Source organism: Haemorhous mexicanus, chromosome 18, assembly GCF_027477595.1.
Source record: "Haemorhous mexicanus isolate bHaeMex1 chromosome 18, bHaeMex1.pri, whole genome shotgun sequence".
Lineage (NCBI taxonomy): Eukaryota > Metazoa > Chordata > Aves > Passeriformes > Fringillidae > Haemorhous > Haemorhous mexicanus.
In genome coordinates, this window is record NC_082358.1 from 12,192,436 (window position 1) to 12,213,456 (window position 21,021).

The 21,021-nt window shown below is 44.6% G+C and overlaps 1 protein-coding gene across 1 annotated transcript in view; it reads right to left on the reverse strand.

Annotated features, from left to right (window-relative positions):
• Positions 1-21,021, reverse strand: part of PHACTR3 (phosphatase and actin regulator 3) — a 99,476-nt gene that overhangs the window by 37,384 nt on the left and 41,071 nt on the right. Inside the window, exons 2-5 of the mRNA XM_059862774.1 lie at positions 9,780-9,941; positions 8,858-8,935; positions 4,640-4,822; positions 36-239 (exon numbers count right to left, since the gene is read on the reverse strand). Coding sequence (XP_059718757.1) covers positions 36-239; positions 4,640-4,822; positions 8,858-8,935; positions 9,780-9,941 — 627 coding nt within the window. The remainder of the gene's footprint in view (positions 1-35; positions 240-4,639; positions 4,823-8,857; positions 8,936-9,779; positions 9,942-21,021) is intronic.

Sequence of the window (21,021 nt, forward strand, 5' to 3'; positions counted from 1 at the left end):
GATGGGGAAATCTTTACTGAGCAGTGATGACTGACCTGTTATGTTCTTGGTGATTTTGGAGATTGCCTTAGGTGGTGGAGCTGGGAGCAATGGAGGGCTGGGAAGCTGTGCTGGGTTTCTTTCTGTCTGCTTCTGGGGGGAATCTGTGGATTCAGGTACAAGTAAGGCTTGTGGACTGTCTTCAGATGCTGGCAGGCTGGCATCTTCCAGTTCTTCCGTGGGTGCTGAAGGTTTCTTGGCTAGTGGGAAGATGAGTAAGATTAATGGAACATGAAGTTAATAGTGATAGGCCAGGGGACAATGCCAGGAACATTCAGAAAAACTGAACACATGGCACACAGCTAGAAACACTTCTTTTCCACTGTGAAAGCAACTGTGTGAAACAGCCAACCAGCCAGGGCAGGTGAAGAATAAAACGTACAAGAATACTGAGGAAATGTTAGTTTTGATGTTCCTGAGAAAACTGCTGAGCTTCCTTTACTTTCCTAAAGCCTTTTTCTCCTTTTTTTAAATAATGAGGATAGCAAGGCAAAGCAACTTTTGAGAACTGCAATGCATTTTCTTAGAGCACACAGCTGTGGTGATACAGTTCCTGGGTGAGTACTCCTCTGTCTAGGAGCACACAGCCAAAGGGCAAGGAGTATCAAACCCAGAATATCACCTAAAAACTGACCTTCCAATAGTTGATGTGTGTTTATTCTCCCAATATGATTTTTATCTTATTTAATACATTATTTCAACTTGCTTCCTGAGTCTTCTTTTACTGCATCTTACTGCAGGAAATGTTGAGTATTTCCTGAGGTTAAAGTTCATAACCAAAAAGACCCTGCCACAAAAAAGATTTGCAGCTGGATCTGAGCAGTTAGAGTGGAAGAAGGAATTGGTGAAGTACTTAAAAAAAGAAATCAGTCTCCAAAGCTCTGGTTTGAGATGGTGAAGCACTGCTCATTTCAGGATTGTCTCTGCAAGGATGGCAAAAGCACTTAGCTGTGAAAGTTAGTGCAGGCTGAATCACTGAGCAGTTCATCAAATTGACCAGGCTGTGATGAGGGCACAGGGGAATAGATCCAGAAAGGCATGAAGCTGAAGCAGGACACAGGTGGAAATTCAGTGATGAAGTCCAAAATTAGCATCCTTGAATTCTGCTCAGATACAGCTGCCCTGGCAGTGCCCAGACTCACACAGAGTCTCACTGCTGGGCTTTCACTGTCACATGTCCTGATCCCTGCCTGAGCAGGCAAGGACCCACAGGGAGCCTGCAGGCTGACTCTGATCCAGCCATGGCCAGGCTCCCTCCAAAGTGCATTTCCAGCCACTCTGGGCACACCAGTAGCCATCAGGGTTATTTTTCCTACCCCAGAGGGGGAAAGCACTCAACCAAACGGGGAGATCGGTGTTTGAATCTCTCCTAAGCACAGAATCATAGGATAGTTGTGTTGGAAGGGACCTTTAAAGGTATTTAGTCCAATCCCCTGAAATGAGCAGGGACATCTTCAACGAGATCAAATTGCTCAGAGTCCCATCCAACCAGACACAGAACATTTCCAGGGATGAAGCATCTACCACCTCTCTGGGCAGTATGTTCCAGTGTTTTACCACCCTCATCATAAAAAAATTCTTCCTTGTATTTAGCCTGAATCTTCCTTCTTTCATTTTAAAAACATTGCCCCATGTTCTACCACAACAGGTCCTATCAAAAACTTTCTCTCCATCTTTTTTATAAGCTCCTTTCAAGTACTGAAAGGCTGCAACAAGATCTCCCTGGAGCCTTCTTTTCTCCAGGCTGGCTGACCCCAACTCTCTCAGGCTGCCCTCTCAGGAGAGGCATTCCATCCCTCTGATCCTTTTGGTGGCCCTCTGGACCTCCAACAGCTCCATGTCTTCCCGTGCTGAGGATCCAGAGCTGGGGTCATGCAGAACATGAGAGAGGTCCAAACTCCTGGGCAAATCCCACTCCTTTGGGCACTCTGGATTGTCTAACCAGAGCCCCTTTCCCTCCAAACCATTCTAGGCCATCTCCTAAAATCTCACTGCAGTGGCACCCACAGCTGCCGCATCACAAATCCTTTCTTGGCTCAGTTCTGTGTCTTGTTGGGAATTCAAACTCTCTGTATTAATGAACATTCAGCAGCCTCTTGCTCAGATTGCATGGGGAGGCACCAAGGCACTCAGGCAGTTGGAAACAATAGCATTGGCAAGATAATGGCATTTAATTTGTTGACAAACAGATTAATGAGTGTGCCTAGAAGGGGAGGAATGAGTATTTATCATTCAAAAGAGACAGGAAAGAATAAATATGCATCATTACCAGGAGTTCTTGTGAAATTTGTTATGACAGGAAAGCTGCCGTATGGGATAGTTATGTGAATTACAGAAGGAAATAATTTTTTTAAAATGTACTTCTAGGGAAATGCCTTGTTCAGGGTGACATCACCTGGGTGTTTGTGCCTATTGCACAGGAGACAAAATGTGTAATAGAGGAAGGGAAAAACAGAGTCACTAATGGGTTACATTAGTGAAAGATCAAGAGCCCCAGTAGATGTTAGGAGCTGGAGAGGAAAATGAGTCAGATTTGAGTGCATTCCCCTGAGAGGAGCAATGCTTTCCCTGGCAGTGTTCCCCTGTGGCTGTCCCTGGGACAGGAGGGGCTGCCTGGCACAGCCACAGTGCGACCTCTGCTACACAGCAGGTGGATCCCAAAGGCTCTCGGCCCCAGCCAGACTTTTTGGGTCCTGAGCTTCACCCTGTTCTGGGAGGCAGACCTGAGTCCTGAGCTCACAAATCCATTAACAGATTTCATGCTGCAGATTGATTATCCTGCTGAAAGTATTCCAAGTGCTCAGCACTAGAATTATTCATGGAGTGCCACTTGTCAAAATGCCATCTGATTACCAGGTAGAAATCCTCCCCCTGGGACTGTCCCCAAGCCCACTGGTGAGGTTGGTGAGGAAAACTGCCCTCTTTGTGCCCTGGCTGTTCTTTTTCTGTGTATTAACATGAAGTCTGAAAATTGTGTTTTCTCCTCTTCCCCTCCTTGGCCTTTATCCCACATCCTCAGGATGACACAGAACACATTGGGTATAAAGCAAATTCATTCATTTTGTTTCTAGCTGGTCACTTACTCATGTGAATCTCTGAAAAGTCACCCACTGCATTAGGCCTAAATTAAGCCCAAGGGCAAATGTTATAAAAAACTCAACATTAGAATAAATTTAGCAGCACACTGACAATTTTGAAGAGCTTTCCCACCCAATTAATTCCTTCAGGTGCACTTAACTAGAGACAGGAATGCTAGGATGTACAGACAGGGAGAAATAAGCACATAAAGACAAGATCAGCAATAATTATTTTGAAAGCCAGAGGCCACCAATAGGAGAGGCAGAAATACTTCCTACAGATTGGAGTCTCTCAGACTAAAGAGACAGGAGAATGTAATCCCACTGTTATTTTTTGTGGAACCTGGGAAAATGACACCTCAAAAATGGAGGAAAAGAAATACAGAAGACAGGAAAGATTGTTTCAAGGAGACAATAAAAGGAAGTAGGGTTAGGGAAAGAGACCTAAGAGATTGGGATGATTTTGAAAGCTTCAATACACAATTTTGAACACACTGTAAGGTAAATTTTAAATCACACTATGAGTTTATGCAGAGCCATAAGGTTAAATACATGACATCTTATTAGTGCTATCTTTCCATGACAGTACGTCCCAATGGTAAGAATTACAATTTCAGAAAGAAATTTCATTAGTGACACAGAATTAAATGCTCTAGAATAGAGAAAGAGGAAAAGAAACCTGTAATCTGGTCAAGATTCAGTCTGGTTGCTGTAAGAACAGGGAGATGAGTGGGTTTGGCCTCAGCTGATGAGAGAATGATTTCCATTCTGAGGGTGGAAGCAGCCAAGGCTGAGACCCCCAAGAAAGCAGGGCCTGAAGGAGTGGGACAGAGAACAAAAGGCAGCCAGGGCAGATGGAGAAGGTGTAAAGATTGCCCAGAGGGCAGGAAAATCCAAAATCACCACATGACAGTCCTCACAAACCAGGATAAAGCATTATCTCTGCAGCTTTGCATTTCTTGGTTGTCAGGAGGTGAATGGAGCCCTCCAGCTGCTGGGCTGTGCCTGGCTGCTCCAGTCCCTAGGCAGGGCTGCCATGCATGAGCTGAGCACAGCTGCACCAAAGGAGCCTGGCTTAGCTGATCTCTGCTGGTGGAATCAAAATTCACTGCTGTTTGCAGCATGCTGGGGACAGAGTGGTAACATGGACAGTGTGGGCTGTGTATTGGCATAGCTCTCCTGAGCCAGGACTAATAAATTCAGGCTTGGCACCGAAGTTTAAGAAATCTTTTTAAGAGAAGCTTATTTCATCTTCACACAGCCGCTGCTGCTACCAAAGAGGCACCATGCCAAGACTGGATCATCTCATAATTCAACTAATCCCATCATGCCAAGCTTTGTGTAGTTCCTCAGCTTGGTAGAAGTCTCAAAAATCACTGCTATTAAGCACCAATTGCTAACCTAGTGTGGGGCTCAGCTGAACAAGGTGCTTTGACCCTTTAATGCACTGACATATTCAATCCCTCAGCAGAAATATTTTTATAACACTTCATAGTTTTTTGGAAAAGTTTTATGTGCAATACCTGCATCATCTTTCAGCTCATCCAAGTGCAGCTCCTCACCAAAGGAGGTCACATTCGTTGTGGCTGCTGTTGTGGTGTCCTGCTGCTCCTCCTCTGAGGTGAGTGCCTGGCACACAGCTGCTGGAGCCTCGCTCTGTGTCACCCTCGTGCCATCGTCACCAGTGCAGGCTTTGCCTTCAGTATCTAAAACAACACATCATTTAATCTTAGCTAAACCATGGGCAGTGAAAGCTGAGCCCCCCCGCTATCCTCTTGAGAAGAGGGACTCTTAAAGCTGCTCATGCACAGGGAACTGAGGCTTCTCCTAGAGCAGCACCTGATCTCTGTGTTAACCACCTGTGATGCAAATCCTGTGGGCACCAGCCCACCTGGCACAAAAACCCACTCAGGTTTCTCAAGGAGACACCTCTTTCTCAGCAAGTGGCCACTGTGCCCTGGAAGTAGCTGCCGTGTGGGAGATGAGCAATGGGCAGAGGTCTCTGGGAGAAGGCAATTCCTTCCTTGCATGAGCAGAGCCCGCAGTGCAGCACATTCCCAGGTGGGTCTGACATGTCTGGGCTGTGCCAGGCTCTGTGAACCACTCGCTGCCATCCAGCAATGCTGGAGGAAGGAAAGGCTGCTCATATTCCTACCAAACTGCAGGTTTTTAGCACAGTTTTAGTTACTCAGCTTTGAAAAGTGTATCCTGTGTGATTGAGCTGATCAGAAATTCAAATCCCTCCTCATGCAGACCTAGAAACTGCTCCCTTTGCTTACTCTGAAAGATTTTTGTGCCAGTGATCCCTGCAGCTGTACGCATCTTGATGACTGAAGCTTTTCTAGTATTCTCTTATTCAGGCAAGAGTCTTCAGAATACAAACTACTCTTTTACTCCCTCAGAATTTACAAAATCTACATCACTGTTGCAAACCACAGAAAGCTATCACTTCCCTCTCTGGGCAGCTCTCCATGCTGATGAATGCTCCTGCTGTCCACCCTTCACCTCCCAGCTTGTATTTCTCATCTCTGGACACTCCTTTCTGGAAGCTCCTGCCAGGGCTGTGTTTTCTTGCAATACTATCATTACAAGTTCCTTGAACATTGATTTAAAGCAGCAACATTCACAGTTACCTCTTTTTGATGCTATTTGGACAATCTGCAGGGTCATTTCTAGTGCTTTTGGGTGAGGGTATCAGATTTTGGCCCAGAGATGCTGCAGAAGGGATGCAGTATTTTTGCACACTGAGCTCACTCAGTCTGCCTCATAATCACGTTTGGTGAAAAGTTACTGTTCTTAAAATAGCCCTTGCAGTAGCACAGTTGCTATGATACAGGGAAGGGGAGGGGGGAAAAAGTTCATTGCCTACATTTCAGCTCCTTGTGAAGGCAGCCTGTAGATAATCATGGGTGTGTGAACCACTGCCCGTGTGGTTTGCCAGGCAGCCCCTGCCCGGAGCTGTAAGCACAGATAAACCTGACCAGCTTTGTGCTCACCAAGGGGACAAACATTGAGGGGGGAGCTCCCTAAACGTGCTCAAGGTAACTCTGCTCTGCACATTCCTCACAGCCTCAGGAAAGGCAGCTGTGCCCCAATGGATCTGCACCAGCGACTCCTGGGAATCGGGTCCCAGCCCCTGGGAGGGCAGGGGCTAATGAAGGGGTGGCAAACAGAAGATGTTCCTCTTGGAGCATTTCTGAGACTCACAAGAGCGATGTTCTTGGGCAGGAAGGATCAGCTGGTGCTTACATCAAAGTGGATGTGCTGCTTTGGGTGCCAGTGGGTCCCAACACCATATTTTAGAGATGGTCTGGGGACAGGACAAAGCGCAGACCTCAGAGCCAGGGGGAAGGAGAACCCCAGCCCTCAGCACTGCAAGGTAACCAGGGGCAGGGCTGGGACTTTGCTGGGAATTGACCCCTCTGTGTCCCAGACCCATGTCCTCTCTCAGGGAGTTAAGCTGGTTCCCCAGGGTGAAGCTGAATTTCAGGAGTTTTCCAGGGCATCTGCCCTGTGTGAGCAGAGCCCCAGAGGAGCAGGGGACAGAGGTGGCCCAGGCCACGCAGTGAATGGCCAGCCAGGACTGGGGCTGTGTGAGAGAAAGGATGACACAACCTGCCAGGGTGACCGTCCACCCACACAGGGACAGTGTGGGCTGCTCACCCTGGGCTGCTCCCAGGGCACTGCAGATCCTGCACCAGCCCTGTGCAGAGCTCAGAGCCACACGGGCCACTGCCAGGGCCACTGCCAGGGCCACTGCCAGGGCCCCTGCCAGACACCACTGCCAGGCCTTGTGCTATGGGTCTGAGTGGCACCTACTGCTAGCACATGAGGCTTCTCAGACTGAAGCATCCTCCCAGCTGGGTTGTTTATGAAAGTGAGCAGGAATCAGCTCCCTGGAAGTGGAGTAGAGCCTGATGGAATAGAGGGATTTGAGGATTTACTGTAGTCTTTTTGCACAGTATTGCTGCTTTGACAATTGCAACTTCATAAACGAGGACTTAGCCTTGAAACTGCTGCCACTTCAGCTCAGTCCAAGTAGGGCACTAATCATTTACTGAGAATTATTTGGGTCAGTTTTTATTCCAGTTAATAAGCTGCTTCTGCTAATATAATAAAATAACCCTGGAGATTCACAACACTCTGTAAAGACAAATAACTTGCAGGCAGCTGCAATGTCCTTCAGCTGACTGTGATCCACTCTTCCCTTTCTGGGCACAGGGAGGCACTGGAAATTTGTGTGATGTTTATAGGAGCTCCAGGCAACTTTCCTGCAGACAGGTAAGCAGTCTGTTTGCAGCTGTCTAGTTAAAAGCACAGCTTGTCCTCACACCTCACTGGACTACATTTATTTGAACTATTTCAATTTTATTAAAATTATCTTGCTGCTTGGCATCATCTTTTCCTCCCAACCGTTCTTTATGCATGCAAGAGGTTTATTGATTCCTCATTACTGCCTCTTAATGTGCTCTACAGAAGTTCTATTTTACTGGTTTTTTTGTAGAGAATGACTTCAAATTCATGGATTATAGGGAACTTTCCTGCTCCTAGTGGAGATCGTGTATATACAGTAATGCTAATATGCTAATAGGGCAACTAATTATCTAGAATTATGAGACACAAAGACTTCAATGGACAGGAATTAAAAATGAACTTTCTAAGAACTTCCATTTTAGAATAAATGAATGGTTTGATAGATTATTTTATATAAAATTTAAAGTATATCCAACAGAATAATATTAAAATTGCTTTACTTCCATGGAAAAAGAAATCCTATTTAAAATGCTCTTTTTCTGACTCTTCAGTTGCTCAGTTTCACTCCAACTTGGCATCACTGAGTATTGTCCCAGGGGTTATTTATAGGCATGGCATTTGTTTTATACAAAAGAAACTCAATTACTACTTTCCAAGAACAGAACTTCTATCTGTGAGATTAATCAAACTCAAAAGGCCAGCCCTCTTTCATGACAGTACTTTCTGCTATGATGTTTTCAAAGTAAAGATGGATTTGTGGGGTTTATCTCTGTTGAGGTGGAAATGGCAATTAGGATGTTGTCCATAACACTGGGAGCTCAGTTAATCTCACAGAACAGTCACCCAGATCTGTGTCTCCCTTGAGCATCTGTCAGGACTTTGGAGCACAAGAACCATGTCCTTTGTGAGTGTTTCTGACACTTTATTTCTTTCCTTCCATGACTTCTGGTTTGTACTTAGGAAAGCTTTAAAATTACTCCACTAAATGCTTCTCTTTTCCGTGGGAATGAAAAGCAGGCAGAGTGGTAACACGCTACATCACAAACTTGGTGTACTGGAAAAACAGCTGAAAACATCAGATTGGGATCATTTGATGGGCTCTGGATCCATAGGTTGTTCATGTTAGCTGACTGCATCTGTATGTTGAAGTTTGTATTTATCCAGCTTGAGCTGGATTTCTTGGCAGAAGGATTTAGCTGGGTTTAGAGCAATTACATAAAACATACGTAGCAGCTCAGGCTGCACCACGTGTAAACCAAGGGAACACAGAGCTGCACTCAACATGGGAGAGCATCAAACACTAAACTGCATGGATTGATTGCAGCAGGGAGGAGCTTGAAGGATGACAAGCCTTAAATTCAGACACTGAGTCTTCCTGTCTGAAGGGTTTTATTCATTTGCTTGTTTATTCTGCTTTTGAAAATCCATGTTTCCTACTGTCCTGAAAGAGCCTCTGACAAGAAAAATTATGAAGAATTTTTACTTACCTTGTTCAATCATCTCCAGAAGGCCTTTCTTAATGAGTTCATCCCTCCCTTGCCGTGCTGTCATCTTCTTCTCCAGCACTGTACAAAACAGTGGCACAACACAGCACCAGTTACCAACAGGGCAGTCATGTCATGGGGTGAGAGAGAGGCAACATGGAAATTCCCTCTAGCCTCAACTCCTGTGTGCCTGGAAAAGACTGCAAGGATTTTGTTTTGGGGAGCATGGATTGATGAGCTGGTTTTGCCTCTTTCTTTGTAAAAATCACCCCATGTAAAGCTGAGGTTTGTGGTGTGAGATGCTGTCAGCTCACTCTGAGTGCAGAGTCACAGGGATTTCAGAGCTCCCTGCTGTTTACTGTGGCACCTTGGAGCTGCCTTGGACAGTGTCCTCCACTGGGACACTTCCACAGGATACAGCAGCAAGTGGAGGGAACTGCACTGTCCCATCTTATGAAAATGCAAGTAAGATTCTCTCCATACTGATCTCCTGGGACGTGCCTGGAGACCAGTGAGAGGAAGCTGGGCTCCTTCCCCTCACAGACAGCTGCTTGAGGGAAGGCATTTCACATGCTGCAGCTCCCTCCTGTCACTTCTCATCATGTTACTGTGACCTATATAAACTTCACCCCAAATAAAAGGGGTGACAATACTTGGGGCCATAAATGTAGCCTGTGTGGAGAAGGGACAGCCCATGGAAAGCAGTCTGGGAGCAAGGCTTGTGCTTCACTCTTGTATTTTGACCTTTCCTTCTAAATGTACTAAATTGTGTTATCCAGGAAGTCAGCCTATATGGGCCCCTCTGAGCCTTAAACATTATTAATCTGTTGAATGCTGGAACCTCTGGATTGGTTTGACTCTGGTCACCTCTAACATGTCCATGAGAGCTCTGCTGTGCAGCATCCCTCTCCTGCTCTCAGCCTACCTGCAGATGTCTGCTTTAGCTTCTCATTTTTCTTTTTCCGCCACTTCCACGGTTTGAAGATCCTGCCCAGTGTCGCCAGTTTGCTGTTCCTCCTCACTGGTGGAGTTCGAATCCCTGAGACCAAGTAGTCAGAACGCACTGCAGGGGACTGCTCCATCTCATCTGAGAGGGGAAGAGGGGAAAAACCTGTTAGACAAAACCCACAGTGACTTGCAAAGGGCAGCAGAGGTGCTCACCAAGGCAGTGGGGTCACTGTCCCCCCAAAAGCTGCAGGGAGCTGCCACAGCCTCCTGAAACTGCAGAGCTGAGAGCTCCCCATGGCTTTAACAGGAGCAGTGGAAGTTTAACACATCTGTAAATCAGGCTCACGTGGCCTCCAGTTAATCACATAAATATAATGCTCATTTCAAAAATGCAGACCTTTACGAAAAGCTGAGAGAAAGCGTGAGAGAGCTCAGATCCCTTTGGAATCCCCAGATTCCAGTTCTGTTCCTGGGTCACAGGATGTTGCTGCCTTTTAAATGAACTCTTCACGTGAGCTAACACAGAACATGCTGACTTTTGTGAGCTAATGCAAATCTTATATAAAAGAAGAGTTTGTTTGATATGTGCTGTGTAAGTAAAATCTCAGAACTCCTGTGAAATTTTATTCCCTGAGAAAGCTAAGGGGAAAATTCTTTCCCTTTTGTCCAGCCAAGCCACAGGAATTCAAAGATAATGCTTCAGCTGGAAAATCAATTTAGGTATTTTTAATAATTTTCCTTGAATATGCACCACAAGTTTTGCTTACAGACAAGTGTTGCAAGAAACAATACCCACTGAGTATTCACAGCTGTGTGCCAGCCAGTGCCATGGAGGACAGGGGACAGTCCCCTAAATGGGGTTATTGATGTCTTTACTGAGATCTGTATTACAGCACCAGTGCAGTAATTGTTGAAAGAGAAGCTGCCATCAGACCTGCTACAGAAATAAAAACTGAGCAGCAATTTGTATTTTTTTTCCCAACAACTAGTTAAGATTTAAATTGGGAATGTGAAGCTATGAACATATGTACATTTCCAAGTAATTTTTTTCTGGAACAGCAACATTTATCATAAATTGCTTTATGATTGCAAGATCATACATATCCAGCATCTTCTAGGCTTTGTTTTTAAGTTAACAGGGTGAAAATGCCTAAATCACAGCATGGAGGTGGGGATTTCCAAGTAAACAGGAAACAATTTTTTGGAAGATTATTAAACACAGCAGGGGAATCAACACATTCCTCCTCTTCCATTTAATTTTGAAAATACTGGTAATAGAGATGAATCACTCAGTGGAGACAAACTAGAAACTTGGCTATGGGAACTATTAGAGCAGAGAAAAGCTGTGACAATTCCCCACACCCATCATGCATGCCCAGTGAAATTCTCTCTTTGTATTGAAATCAGAGCACCTTTTTTCTCATTCCACTGAGTTTATCTGGGGGTTTAATTTACAAGAGATTTAAAGTAATTTTTTTTTTCCTTTGAGCGCATAGTGCCTACCCAAGGTGATATTTATAATTTACAATTTGGAGGTCAATATTAAGTTGAGAGCAGAAAATAGTAATTCACAGAAGGAAAGCAGTAGCCTACAGACCACAGCTGGAGTGCCAAGATATTCTGCTCCTTTCCTAGCAGTGTATTCAAAAATGAGAAGTACCACAGAAATAAGCTTTGAAGAATTAGAGCTGCACTTGATTATAGCAATAGCAATGAGAATGGAAAATGGCAGAGTAGATCTCCTATTAACTTGCTATTATGATCACTTTAGAGCTGTAATAGAAGCCTCAGGAAATAGCATTTGGTCATTTCTTGTGACACCTCTTGAGTGGAAATAGAAATGTTCATGAAATTAGCTCATCTCCAAAGAGCTGCAGATGAGGCTGTGAATCAGAGCCCTGTCCCTGGGAGCTGCAGTGGAGAGGGACAAGCTCAGCTCAGCTGTCCCTGCTCCTTGTCACCCTGCACTGCTGCTCCTCCCAGGCCAGGAGTTTCTCAAGCATGGAAGTGAGGATTGAACAAGAAGCTGATTTACTGGCTCTGCTGTGTTTCCTTTGGGATGGAGGTGCCTGCAAAGTGGGTCAGACATCCCCCACATGTTTTGTTTAATACTGGTAGCATGAGGCCGTTTTTGCCAAGTAGGGGATAAACAAAGAACCAGGAAATCATTTGAACACGAACCTCTGGGTCTCCAGCAATGCTCATGGTCCCAGATATTCCCCTAAGAAGGGGAATAGGGAGACATCACAAGGACACTGAGGTTTCCCTGAGTACTTCTGTGGTTTACACCGGCCCTGCCAACTGCATTTCTTCCCTCCCTTTCTTGCCCTCTTGGTTGTGGAAATGCAAGGACTTTGTGCCTTAGACTTTGATTGCAGATGAAACACAGGTACAAATCCAAAGTCAAAGAAGCAATAGCAGCTAAAACATATGTTCTAGTGGAGATTTTTGGGGGCTTTTAAACTTTATTAATGTTTTTCATATGGTACAAGCAGTCCTTCTCACCATATGCAGTTTCTATACTGTGCATTGGGAGAGATGGACACAAAAATAGATAGAGACACAGCAAGAGAGATGTCCTGAAGTCCTGAATAACAAGGAAGTGGTCTCACTGGCAATGAGAATCACCAGAGAGCCCTTGGAGCACCTCATTTCCAGTCAGTTCATTTTCTCCTGGTTGTGGGTTGGCTGCTTGGGAGATCAGAAGTTGACAGCACAAAAAGCAGTTCCCACGTACAGCAGTGACTGCTGGAAGAGAAGGCACTCCTAAATATCAGCCAGCTCCTGCAGCCAACATGCTGCCAAGGCTTGCCAACCCTCCAACCACTCTGTGAAACATTCAGCACATTTTTTAATCTGCAGTCAATATTTTAATTATGCTAACTGTTCTGTGGAATAATGTGGTTATTTCTCCCAGAGCCTGACAGCCTGGGGCCAGGCCATGCAATTACACAGGGGATGTCTGCAAAATACAAACAGCCAAGAGCCAAACCGTGACTCTCCAAATCAGCAGGGGGAAGCAAGCAGCAGCTTAACTCTCTGTGTAATGTGGAAGGATGAGGGAAGTCACTATCAGGGTCCAGAGAGCACCAGTTTAAGCCCAGCAGAGCCAGGCCAGCCTGTTGGCCCTCACTGCCCCACAAGCAGACAATCCTCCACCCTGTGGGGCCACAGGATTTTGCCCTGGCTGAAGCTTAGTGGCTGTTTATGCCAAAATCACTTTCAATTCCTTGCTGTACATTGGAGGGCAAAGACTCCTGTGCTGGAGGTTCAGCCCCAGAACAAACCCCTCCCATATCACAAACTCCTCACCTGCTCCTCGTGTGCCAAAGGGGTGGAAAGCAATGTGGCTGTGCCCCTACTAATGATGTGGGCAAGTTCTTACAGTGCTAGCTGGGGTAAGTTCCAGAGCTCCTAGCAGTGGTGCAGTGTGAGTGGGTTAATGTCTGAGACATCCCCAGTCAGAGGAGGAGAGAGGTTCCAAAGTGACAGGCACTGCTCTGCAGTGCAGCTCTGGGCTGCAGAATCAAGCAGGCAACAAAGAAGAAGCAAACAAACGATAATATTCATTACATTTGGCTCCAGGGTCTGACCCCTCAGAAAGTCTGAGCATCTGCAGCTTCTGTTTACATCAGCAGCAGTTGTGGTGAAAAACACCCCCTTGCTTTCTTCCTTAAAACATTGTGGTGCCATAAATAGAGCACTCTTCCTGCGATTCCCCTCTCTGTGGGAATTGTGCAATCATTGTGAAGGTTTTCTGCTCATGGAAACTCTCCCATTTGCACATGTCAGACCCTGCCTCCATCCCAGCCAGCCTCCCACAGAAATGGGGCAGGTTTGCTGGGAGATTTGTGAATTGTGTGATGGGAGAGTGCCCTGAGCTGCCACAGCCCTCACTGCTGCAGCAGCTGGGGCTGGTGCTGGGGTGATCATGTCTGGGTGAAAAGAGCACTGTTAAACTGAGCACTGGGCTCAGTGAGTTGGGTTTATCTTCACAGGTTTTTGCAGAGTGTGGAGCTGGATGCCTGCTGATTACAGCAACTGCAGGATGCATTCCACAGGCTGAGGAAGGGCAGCTGGGAACATCAGGGATGCAGGGCTGAGTCACACTGACCTTGCCATGCAGGCAGGCTGCAGGGGACACGGGATGTCCTCCTGTGAATGCAGCAAGAAGTTTGTGGGAAGATGAAGGATGCTGAATTTTAATGTGCTGGGAATTCTGGTAACTTAAATTCACAGTAATGAAAGTTGTGCCTTGCTACATCCTGTGTGTACATTAGTAGGAGAAGGACCACTGAAAAATCTGCAACCTGCAGGCAGTTTAAAAATAACACAGCAGACAAGAGCTGCAGGCAAATTTGTAAGGCAGGCGTGCTCTGTTTGCTGATGAATTGGTTTGTGATGCAGCTCTGCATGTTTTCCCCTTTACTGTCATTGCATCTCTCTCTGCAACTCCTGTATTGAGCTAAAAAAGGAAATAAAGGTTCCCTTTGGTCCACTGCAGAGGGCAGAGACAGTGAGTGGAACCAAAATGACCTTTCTGGCTTTTGGGATAGAGGTGCCTTTTCCACCAGTAACTTTCAGTGCTGCCTGGAATTCATGAGTTCCTCTAGAAAGGAGGTGAGGAGGATGACACAGGGGGAGCTGAGCTTTTAAAGGGTTCCTGTGTCCCCCTGGTCACTCCCAAACCGAGCCAGCACTTCCCTCAAGGGGGTCCTAGTCAGTGAGAAGAGCCTGCAGGGCAGGGAAGGCAGAAAGGTGGTGCTGGTTTGAGAGTAAAGATTATCCTGAGCATTGTGAAAGAGAATTAGCAGCAGGAACAATCCCTTTTCCTTAGTTTAGCACCCTGAAAAATAGAGAACTGTCCACAGTGACTGAACATGCAGGATAGGGGTAAGCTGCTCATGTCTGGAAACCTTTGAATGCTTCTGTCATATGTTCCAGAGAAGCAGAATTCAAACTGAAGAGTTTTTTTATTGCACTAGTTAGATATTTCCTGTGATGGAGCTCTTCCTTGTTCTAAAAATGTTTTCTGTCACCTGCATTTCTGCAGACATGCTCTCTTGACTCTCTTTGAAAGAGAATTACAGCAGAATGTTCCAGTTTGAAGTTTCCATTTCAGTTTTTTGAACATAGAGTATTTTTATTTTTGCAGTTTTGAATGACTGTTAGAAACTAGAACTGAAAATTATTAAAGAGAAAAGAAGTTTTTGATGAACCTGAAATTTATTTAATTTTTGAAGGACTTTGTATTTGAAGCTGTGAATGTTGCAGTATTGTTTGGGACTAGTTTGGTAAAAAACTTACACAGAATCCTTTGTAAAAGAGAAAACCTAGTTCTTGACAGATGTTTAGAAAGGCAAGGTACCTGTAGAAATTATTGAGTGTAATCATGAGCTGATTTTGGGTGCACAGCTACTTATAGATTGCTGCTGTGACACATCATATTCATTAGACCAAAAAGCCATTGAAATAAAGTAGGGAAAACTACAGGTTTGAGGTGCCAATTCAGCCATTTACCTATCCAAATTTTTAGGTTTTGTCTGGTCAGTGGTGTAAGGAAAAAAATGGCTTGGAATTCTTCTCTTATTGCAACCCTTTATGTTCCTGATTTCCCGCCGTGGATTTCATCTCTCCGAGAGCTGAACCTCCCAGGGAGCAGATGGAGAGTGGGCCAGGTTTACCCACATGGCATCCACATCATCCCTGAGTTACCTTGGGGGGGAAATCTGGCACAGGAAATGTGTGCACGCTGCAGACTCACAGAGATCCATGAAAGCAGGGTGGAAATAAAAGATAAACAGCAGGGAAATACAGAGACAGCTCTGGGTTCAGCTTCCCCTCCGTATAGGGGAATCACTTCTCCTTTTGCTGAGTGATATAAATCCTGATTAAGTTTTTATTCTTCCCTGCATGAAAATGCAAGTTTACTATGTGGTCTTCAAAGTCTGAACTTCCATTTTTACTTCAGACTCAAAAGGTTTGCCATTTGTCCTTCTTCTACAATTTCCACTGCTCTTTAGTATGTTAAATTATGATTTATCATTTTTCTCTAATGGAAGGAAATAAAATAAAAACCCCAAAGCATAACTTGTGGATGGTAGGAGGGGGCTGTGTTTGCCAGGGAAGTTTATTTCCATTTTGTCATGCTGAGGCTCCTTCAAAGTATTTGGATTTTAAAACCAGGTTACCCTGACATGAATGGGGAAACAGATTATGCTTATCAAAGGAAAGAGAGCAGGGAAGTGGCAACTCCAGCTAAATCTCTTAGATAAAAATATACTTTGTATGCTTGAGATATGTGATTTCTTCCAGAAAACATTCCTTTGGAAAGTTGACATATCACCTACCAGCATTACCACCAAGTGAGCCGAGGTGCAAAGAAATTAATCAGGATCTTTTCATGCTTTTGGATCATTGTGTCAAGCTCCAACACCACTTGCTGTGATTTACAATGCACGGTGTGACATTAGCAGTTCATTAGCAAAATAGGTTTGTCAGTGTTTGCATAAAGGAACCCACAACAGCCTTACCTGGGTAAGAAAGAGCTCAGTAACAATAAGAAAACGAGCCCGATGAGGGATTGCTGTGTAATCACTGTTAATTCAGTTACCTGAGCCTGTACAATGTCTTTGGAGAGGGCAAAGCCTCTCCCCCAGCGAGAGCTGGCTCAGGCAGCAGAGCAGCATCTCCCCACAAAAAATCCATTCAAATGAAATAAAAATCCTTTCAAATGGGCACTGCCTCTGCAGAGGGCCAGGGGCCTTTGCCAAGTCTGTCCCTCTGCAGCTGCAGGGGTTTGTGCCACACACCTAACAAATCCCCAGGGCTGGGCAGTTTCCCCAGGCTCCCGGAGGGATGCTGTGCTGCAGGACACAGGGAGCACAGGGATGTTTTGGACAATGCCCTCAGAGCAGTAAAGCTGCTGTCTGCACTGCAGGACCAGCCTTTCATCACCAGCAGTTGTTTAATTAGCTGTAGCCTTGCTGCAAACCTGTTGAAAGGATGTTTTTTATAGCATCCTCAGGGAGTCTGCAGACTGAAACACACCCTGGGCAGTCTCCAAGAGGCACCTTCAAATCCCTTCCACTGCAGCTATCCCTGACAGCAGCTGCCTTTGGAGGGACATGAACACCCAGGGAAGCCATCGGTGTAAAGGCACGTGTTTGCCAGCAGGGACTGCTTTTCTGGGAGTCTGGATTCATTTCTGGGATTCTCCCACTGCTTTTTCTGGGATTCATGGCCCAGGACTGATCTGTTTAGAGTTTCTCCAGTTTATGGGAGCCTGTGTCTGTCAGACACACAGTCAGCTCTCACTTTACATCTATCCCAAGCTTGTCTATTCAAGAATTAATCAAATCCTCATGTCCCAGGCACTTTCAGGCCTTTCTAATTCCATGCATAATTTCCCTCTTTGCATGAACACATCACAGCTCTCAGTTGGTGCTGTCACTGTTCAGTGCCACTGCTGCAGATGGAAAACACTCTTTGTGCTCTGTGAAATGCAGGAGCATCTCCTTTTGTTTTGTTTTCTCCTTTATCACTTCTGCTGCTTCACACTCTTGCTTTCCTCACACGCACTGGCAACAAACACACCTCAGTCACCAGTCTGCTGCTCACTCCAGGCCTGCTCTAGAGAACAGGACAGAGATTTGGGAGAAAGAATACTTGGACAACAAAACTCTGACATAAACCAGAGCAGCTGCAGGGAAAGGCAGATAGACAACAGGCACAGTGACCAAATTCAACTTTTGTCTAAGGCTGTGCATCCAATGTGGGTCCTTGTAAAACTGTTCTAAAGCTACCAGTGATTTCTACACCTGGTTGGTATGGAAATTGTAATGAAACCCTTCTTGGGAGGTCATTTCACCTGAATGGATGTTAAACACCTTCTAGGGATGGTTTGCTCTGCTGGATGGAACATTTGTAAACATGAGGCACACGTAGGAAACACTTAAAGGAGAACATTGTTTTTAAGGAATAATTTATTCCACTGTCTACAGGTGTCTCTCACCAAGGCAGTTATACCAAATACTCAGCAGTTCTCCAAAGCAAGGTACCACAAACCCCCAGCACCTTTGAAAAGTCACATCTGTGTTTAAACACAGCAGAGTCAGATGCTACCAAGTCCCCAAGGGGGATGGCACTTGTCACCTGTTAAATCCTACATTAAACATCATCCTTAGCATGGAACTTTCTCAAAGCTTATGTAAGGGTTTTAAAGCACTGGTCTAACCAAACTGCAGCATGCCTTCTAAAATTCAATTCTTCTCTGGTCAAGGGCCAAGAGAAATAATTGCTTATCAAATTTACTGTAGTGATTATCAGTGTTTGCCTGAACCAAGACCACAATCTAGTCCTAATGGAAATGGCAGGATCTTCAGAGCAAGAATAAACATGGAAATTACTCTAAACATATGAAGCTGTCTCCTCTGCAGCTGTTGGAATTACTCCATTCCAGGTTGTTTCCTTCTTCTATTAGAGGAACTAAGAAAAACAAGCTACTGAGTTGTAATCCTTGGCCCATGTAAGAAGCAGCAAAACAGAGAAACAATGTCCCACATGGCCATAACAAAATGAGAATTTTGGCAGGAGAACAGCAATGTCTGTCCATTAACTCTCTGTGTCACCGAGCAGCCAAGCAGGGAGAACTATGGAAGTAACAGCAATTCCTCTTGCTACTGTGATTTATTGGCTGTGTCTGCATTAGCAAGAAATGCAGTGCTAGAAGTGGGGCTGTGAGCAGCTGGTGCTGAGGACTCAACACCTCCTGGCTGCATTTGTTAAGCAGCAGTGGTGTGATCTTGTGACTCCAACTCGACAGTGAACGAGCTCTTTCCTCACAAAGTGCAAAGGAAACAAGATTCTTCTTGATAATAAAAATACCAGCCAAACTAAACAAGCAGCCTTCCAAAAATAAACTGAGTGCCTGTGCTTTCTTCCCAGAGGATGGATGAAGATCATCATTTGTCTTACTAAATTGAAATATTCAAAAGCCCTTAATCACACATGCAAATTCATAAGACTTGTTGGTATCAATATTCACCAACTTTCATCAAGACATTGACTCCCAAATTTTTGGTAAAGTAGAAGTTCCCTTGTGTTGCATTTTTCCTCATATTAGAGCTTATCTGAAATGTCCTCATATTGCATTTTTCCATTATAAATACCTGTGTCCAGAGTGGCAGGTACCTTCCCAGGGCCTTCCAGCAACACATTTTAGCATTCATGAAATTGCTATGCATAAATTAACAATGGCAAGTTCAAAATTCCTAGAATGATGCTGAGGTCATGACAGAAAAAGCAAATGTAATGCACAGATGGATGAGTTTCTTTCAGCTTTTCTTCTAATGTTCACAGGGCACTGAATTTAGTGGAGAAAGGACCCTGCATTTAACAAGAGTGGTACTGGTTTTATTAACTGGAGTCAGTCTTCTTGCAGCTCAGTGCAACAACTAGGCTTTGTATTCATTTCTTAGTTTATAAAACATTCTTTCCATGCAATCTAGAGAATTGCTGCTAAAAACAGTTTAGAAAAGACATTATCCCCATTTATTGAAAGGGTTAGATTTGAAAGAACAGGAGAGATATCTTGTAAAGGTCATTCTAAACTCAAGTTGTTTTCAATGAGAAGACTTGTGGGTTGGTGAGGTTGTACTGCTTCCAACAACTGCAACAGCCACAGAATAAACCTCAGCAATATGTCTGCAGCTGAGTAAAATCTCCAGGAATATTAGGCAGTAGTCTGGACAAGTAGGATGTTAATGACTGCAGTGGTTACACCTCAAATGGAAACAAACAGAGGAAGAAACATTCAAAGCAGGGACAAAGAATGCCAGGAGCTAAAATAAAATGTACATGGTAACTGCTGAGAAATGGCTTTTTTATGGATATATTTTAGAAGTCTATTGGTAAAAGTTCTCCACAGGTGCCCTTAAGTGCTGGCAGTGCTGGGTGTCACCTGTGGTTGATGTGTCAGGTGTTGTCCTGCTCCTCCTGGACCAGCCTGTGGTCAAACAGGAGAGGATGCAGCAGCTCCTGAGCTGCTCAAGATTTTCCTACTCAACATCTTCCAATGGCTCTGTCAAGGAACCTCAGGGGCTGGGGCCAGCAGGGTGGAGGTGGAGCACCTCAGTGTGCCCTGAGATTCCAAACCCTCTCTGCACCATGTCCCACAAACAGACACTGCTGTTTGTTTATTGTGAATCACAATATGTTTTGGTAAATTTAAATTTGAATTTGAATTTGCAAAGTCCTACCGTGGCTCAAACCACGACACACACTTTGTCTGAACAGGTAAGATTACTCCAGTTCTTTGTTTAGAGACTTAATTTATAATACAGTGGTGTAAAAAAAAAAAAAAAAGAAAATGTGGAGAATCTACAATTTTGAGAAGTGTTCACATGATTCCACTTCTGTTCTTCTGGTCAGGGCTCATGCAAAAGTACAAAATGTAACAACAACCATTTCCTAAACCAAAGCATGACAAGAGGCTCTCTGTTTGTAGAGGCAAATTTTGTTCATTTTACTGGCCACAAGTTTTAAATTCAAATTTTTTTAAACCAACAATCCCAGACAGCTCCTTGGTCTCCAGCTCTTGATTTTCGTTCGGGACATGTTTTCAAGACAGAAACCTCTAATGAGTGTTTTTCTAACATTTGCCTTTCATCAGCAGGAATATTTGACTTTCTTTTCTTACTTTCTTCTCCTATTTTTTTAGTTCTTAATTTATTATTTTTTACACAAAAGGAATAACCAGCTCTGCGACAAAACTATCATTTTATAACCACCACAGAATATGAACTGAATTTCTGTCTCAGTGCAAGAGGTTCTTATTAAACAAGTAAATAATAGTCTTGTTCATTTCAACCATATCCTGGGCCTGTTTTTATGCCTCACTAAGCCCAAACAGCTTGGAAGGAAAACCAGCATGGAATATTTTTACCCTGTCTGACCTAAATTTATGTATGGTTTAGTTCTTCCAAGAGAAAGAGAAGTGGAATAACTACTCCCTTTTCTCAGGTTCTTTTCAGCACTCACATTTTAACTGTGTTCTCAGCTGCCTGCATGAGTCATGGAGAGCTGGAAACAAGACCCCCCCACAATATTGTAATAACTGCTTCCTCAGGAGGAGCCTCTTTGTGTTTTTGGGGATACCACTAAAAAGCCACAAAAATCTCCTGAAAGCTTCCTTGTACCAGAAACCTCCATGGGAACCA